The sequence below is a fragment of the Choristoneura fumiferana genome, chromosome 21 (assembly GCF_025370935.1).
Source record: "Choristoneura fumiferana chromosome 21, NRCan_CFum_1, whole genome shotgun sequence".
Lineage (NCBI taxonomy): Eukaryota > Metazoa > Arthropoda > Insecta > Lepidoptera > Tortricidae > Choristoneura > Choristoneura fumiferana.
This window is the reverse complement of record NC_133492.1, coordinates 3,624,152-3,628,787: the sequence shown is the minus strand read 5'-3', so window position 1 is coordinate 3,628,787 and position 4,636 is coordinate 3,624,152. Positions and strand designations below refer to the sequence as shown.

The following is a 4,636-nucleotide window of genomic DNA, read 5'->3' as shown; positions in this document are numbered from 1 at the left end:
AGCACTAACATTAAAAGTAACATTAATAATTACGTATTTATAACACGATCACACCGTATTAACCCTTTTTCAGGTCCCGCTAATTTACAAAATGAATCCAAGATTTATGTCGTTTACCTATGAGGTATCAATTTAAAAAAAAAAAAAACTGTTATGACTTCAATTGATTTTGTACCATGTTGTAAATGTAGCAAGGTTGAATATTTGTGTACATTTATGCGGTCACTATATGCACTATGAATGGAAATGGGTTAAGATACTGTCGCGCTGTTCTTTGCAAATTTTTGAATTGCCACATCAGACAATATTTAGGTACAATAGTACCTAATATATATAGTTGACAAAATATTCTTTGCTAAGAAACAGTCGTCAAAACTATTTAAAAACTACCCTGTTTGACTATACTTCCCATAAATTATCAAAACAGTAAATAAACACACATTAAACCCGAAATAAACCAAACGTATCTCAACCACCAACTTCGGCAACCCTTTTAGAACTTTTATCAAACTTTAAAGTTTCGATGGCCCGCCCCGATAGACAATAATACCCCAAGTTTCGGGAAAAGGTGTTCCCAAGCCGCCCAATGCGAGTGATATTGGAACTTATATGATATCGTACTTACAAAGTAGCTCGCAAGCCGTATAAGCACCACATACCAGGCTATTTAGAACTCCAGGGTTTATAAGAGTCATATAAGAATACAGCTGTATGTAGTAAGCTTTAAAGTTTTAAAACAGCGTTGGGTTCTTGGTTTTTGAGGATAGCCATCTGATTCTAGTAGAGGACTAGCTTTAATCTACGATTTGGATCACGTGAAATAATAAAAAGTAAGCTAGTAGGTATTTATTTGAGAATATTCCTTAGTATACCTACGAAGTCTCAGCTGCACTATATAGGCTGTGCATCTTCTTTATTTTTATCTTTACATGATATAAAAAAGTCACTTCCCGCCGTCACTTTTAAACTCCTCGATGCATTTTAATCCGGTTTCCACCATTAGTTCAATAATTTTTCAGGAAAGGTTTATACAAATAATTCAGATTGCTTGCGACGCGCCTTGGCTTTACAAAGAAAGGTGAAAAATTACAAGTTTTTTGGATTTTTAGACCTCAGTCAGTCAGTTACGATACTATTAAGTACGGCCCTACATTTGTTTTTAAGCCTATAAACCTTGATTTTAAAAGTACATAATAAGTAGTAATGTACTGCCGTAGATTAAGATCACTTGCATGATCAGGGGCCTTATTGTCTAACGCCCTTGGAATCACAATCGTCTTCTCCATTTCTTTCTGTCGCACGCTATAAGATGAGGGTAGAAAGAGGTGGTGAATGCGACCGTGCAATGCAATCGTTTTCACCCATTTCTTTCTATCACACGGTGTAAGATGAGGGCAGAAGAGACGTTAAATGTAATCGGAACGCCCGCCCGTACGTTAGAAAGACAATTCAACATTTGAAAATAACAGCGTTATCTACTCAACTGCTTTTGAAGCTGCCGTTTCTTTTGAAGACTGTCGTAGTGCAAGCAAGAATACTAACTGTCCATTGCGTACACCCACTGTCTCACTTCAACACACAATGTTACCATTCCACCACTCAATCAAATTCGCGTGGCTACTATACGTTTCTGCATTATCATCATTAAGCATAGCACATAGGGTACAGATGTCTTTAGTATTTTCGCTGTACTGGTAATATCTTGTCCATCGGAAGAAGTCTTGGTATGCCGTCTGGTTTTCCATCAAGTAGACCATCTGCTCCGCTAGTCGTTTTGGCCCCAGTTTGCGTGCGTTCAAGTAGCTTCCCGGCGGTAAAAACCTGGAATCGTTCAGTTTACTAGACAAAAGGTACTAAACTAGTAAAAACCAAGTAGTACGAATATCAAGCCCACCAAACTGAAGAAAAACTGGGCTAAAGTTATACCCCTAAGTTCTCATTGATGTCGGAACTAACAGAAGAAAACTAAATACTTAAGAAAGTTTAAAGAGATATCTTAATGGCGCTTTATTTGGACCGGCAGAATAATGCGCGCAATAGATACAACATAAGCGTTTAAAAATCTCACAAAAAAAAACTAACATTACAATTGTGACACTAGCAAAATGTTCTTAATATTGTGAAATCTTATTTCTCTCATGTTTTTTTGTGTTCTTTGTACGGTCAGCATCAAAAGTAGCTGGTTACTTTTTTACTCCATCACATTAACATAGTTGTCAATCTTGTATGGCGCTAAATACATGGCTGTAAAACAACAATGTACAAAAGTAACCAGCTACTTTTGATACTGACTGTACTTTGAGAAGAGCGAATAAAATATTGCCACAGGTGCCACTACTCAATCAATTAACTAATTAATTAATGTGGCTTTTGCTTTGCTTAATTAGTGTACCTTTGCCGTTACTGTTAAACTAGCCAATGCAATAGTTTTCACATAAATTTACCTTGAATAGTTGGCGCCACCATAAACCACAGGCACGACATAATTCGTCAACGCAATCACCACCTTTTCAGTGACAAAATCTTCCGCGATGTAGTTTTCAAATGCCAGATAAAAGAAGTAGTCCCTTGCCAGCATTTTGCCACAAGCTGATGTCCCTCGGGCGCATTTAAACTCTCCACACTCATTGAACACATGCACCGACCAATCACCAAGTTCTGTCAAATTTGTTTGGAGCTCATGTACAAACTTGGTCCTTGTGTTTTCCGTGAAGCAATGTGGAAGGAACAGCGCAGCTAAATCTGACTTTGAGCTCAATTGTCTCTTCAATCTGATGTCAATTGGCTTCATGTCAGTCTGCCAAACCATGTCCCTCTTCGGACCAACAATTTTCCCTTTCATATCCAAGACTTTAAAGTATCCCCAGGGTATATCCGAATCTAGCTTGAAAGTCCAAGTCCAATTGAAGTAGTTATTGTAGAATTCATGGCAAATAGGATAGTTCTGGCTTGGGTTGATGGCAGTGAAGATGTATTTTTGTTTTGGAGATCTATATTTTGGTAGGAACTGGTAATCGTTGAACAGCATCCCTTCCACTTGGAAGAGGATAGCGTCGTAATCAGTGATGGGTTGATCCAGGTCACCTTCTGATACTACGAAACAGTTTTGGTGCGCGCAGTTGTTTCGGACGAAAGGCGCGTTACCGTTGTCAATGTTATAGAAACTTCCGAAATATGGCTTCCATTTTAGGATACTTCTGGTCATGATTGGTTCGACAACTAACACTGCTGGAAGATTTGACGTGTATACAATTATTAAGAAGTAAAATAATGGTTTCGACGGTATAGTTTGCCTTGTGCACATTTCGTGAGCGATCACTGTAGACTAAGCCAGAATTAGGTTCACGGTTACTCTGATGTCATTGAACCTGACGTCAAATTAAGAAATTTATATAACAAATGACTACTTGTATACATTGTCAAATAGAATGTTTGTTGCAGTGTTTTGATAGCAACACGCAACAACGGACTGAGAATGTCGGCAACAACTACTAGGAAATTACCTATCTATACTACCTATTCATATTTATACTCATACAATATTCTTGTGTTTGTTTATATGACGGGGGTAAATATTTAAACAGTTAAACCCTTTTAAAAAAAATCACCAATTACAATGACAACATTGAAATAATTTTTTATTGTTTTAATATTTAATAATAATAAAAGACGTGTTTTATTCCTGACAGAAGAAAAATAAAACTTTTTTTTGGGCATCTCGACGGCCAGTTACAATTTTAGGCGTACGATATTTAAAAGTTTTTATGTCATAAATAAAACGCTCCATTATTCCCAATTAACATAAAGCTACTTTTTATTTCGGCAAAATAAATAAGTTTTATGCCTTCAAAAACATGTAGAACCACTTCTCTGTTTGTATGTCTGTCTAGAAGACACCTGACACAGTCATGTCAATACTAATTTTCTTAGGAATGCGTTGAGATTAGTACTAGGTTTAAAATAGAATCAAATAGATAATTATGACTTCTTAGAACAGTAAAAATGTGAGACAATGCTTTTGAAAGTGTGTGTTAAATAAGCGTGAGCATCAAATTCCATAATGTACGCTCTGTAGACATAAAATTAACATTTAGCATGAATTAGGTAAGGCCTCACAAAAGAAGTAAAAGAAAAATTACGAAAGTCAGAGAACCGTCAATTTTTTTAAGTAGGTATATATATGTATCTAATGATGATTATTATGTAGAGTACAAACGATGTCTTTGCTGTCTATCATTTATGCAGCAAGAAATCGACAGTGCACAAGTCTGACTCACACTTGTTTATAAATTAGTGTGATTTCTTTGTAAACAAATCTCAAAATACCAGCCAGTATTAAATCTAAACAAGCTATCTTCTTACTAACGAACAAAATCTAATCTTATTAACTAAAGTAGGTACCTACGAAATTTCTAAAGAATATGCTTAATTAATATGCACCTAAAATGGAGCTTGGTCTATCTACCATCGCACACATGGCAACAATAGCCCACTGATTAAGGCTACTAGTGTAGGGGTATCGGGATCTAAAGCCTTTAGCTTCACTTAATTATAATATTTAACTAGAGTTTACCCAATGCTTGGCACACGTAATCCAATAAATTGCTCGATTTTATTAAAGTTATACGTGTGCTAG

At 36.1% G+C, this 4,636-nt stretch overlaps 1 protein-coding gene across 1 annotated transcript; it reads right to left on the bottom strand.

The window, feature by feature from the left end:
- Positions 1–214: 214 nt before the first annotated feature.
- Positions 215–3,205, bottom strand: LOC141439955 (alpha-(1,3)-fucosyltransferase C-like). The gene is made up of 3 exons (XM_074104419.1): positions 2,445–3,205; positions 1,589–1,821; positions 215–234 (listed from the first exon to the last, which is right to left on the bottom strand). Exons 1-3 carry the CDS (start codon positions 3,203–3,205, stop codon positions 215–217), a joined length of 1,014 nt encoding a protein of 337 aa, XP_073960520.1.
- Between the last annotated feature and the right edge of the window lie 1,431 nt (positions 3,206–4,636).

Excerpts from the sequence above, each read along its gene's own strand:
- LOC141439955 (XM_074104419.1), bottom strand. The coding sequence starts at position 3,205 with ATGACCAGAAGTATCCTAAAATGGAAGCCATATTTCGGAAGTTTCTAT. Across the intron at positions 1,822-2,444 it reads GGTGGCGCCAACTATTCAAG|GTTTTTACCGCCGGGAAGCT; the intron begins GTAAATTTATGT and ends GAACGATTCCAG. Across the intron at positions 235-1,588 it reads TTTGATTGAGTGGTGGAATG|TGCATATAGTGACCGCATAA; the intron begins GTAACATTGTGT and ends TTCCATTCATAG.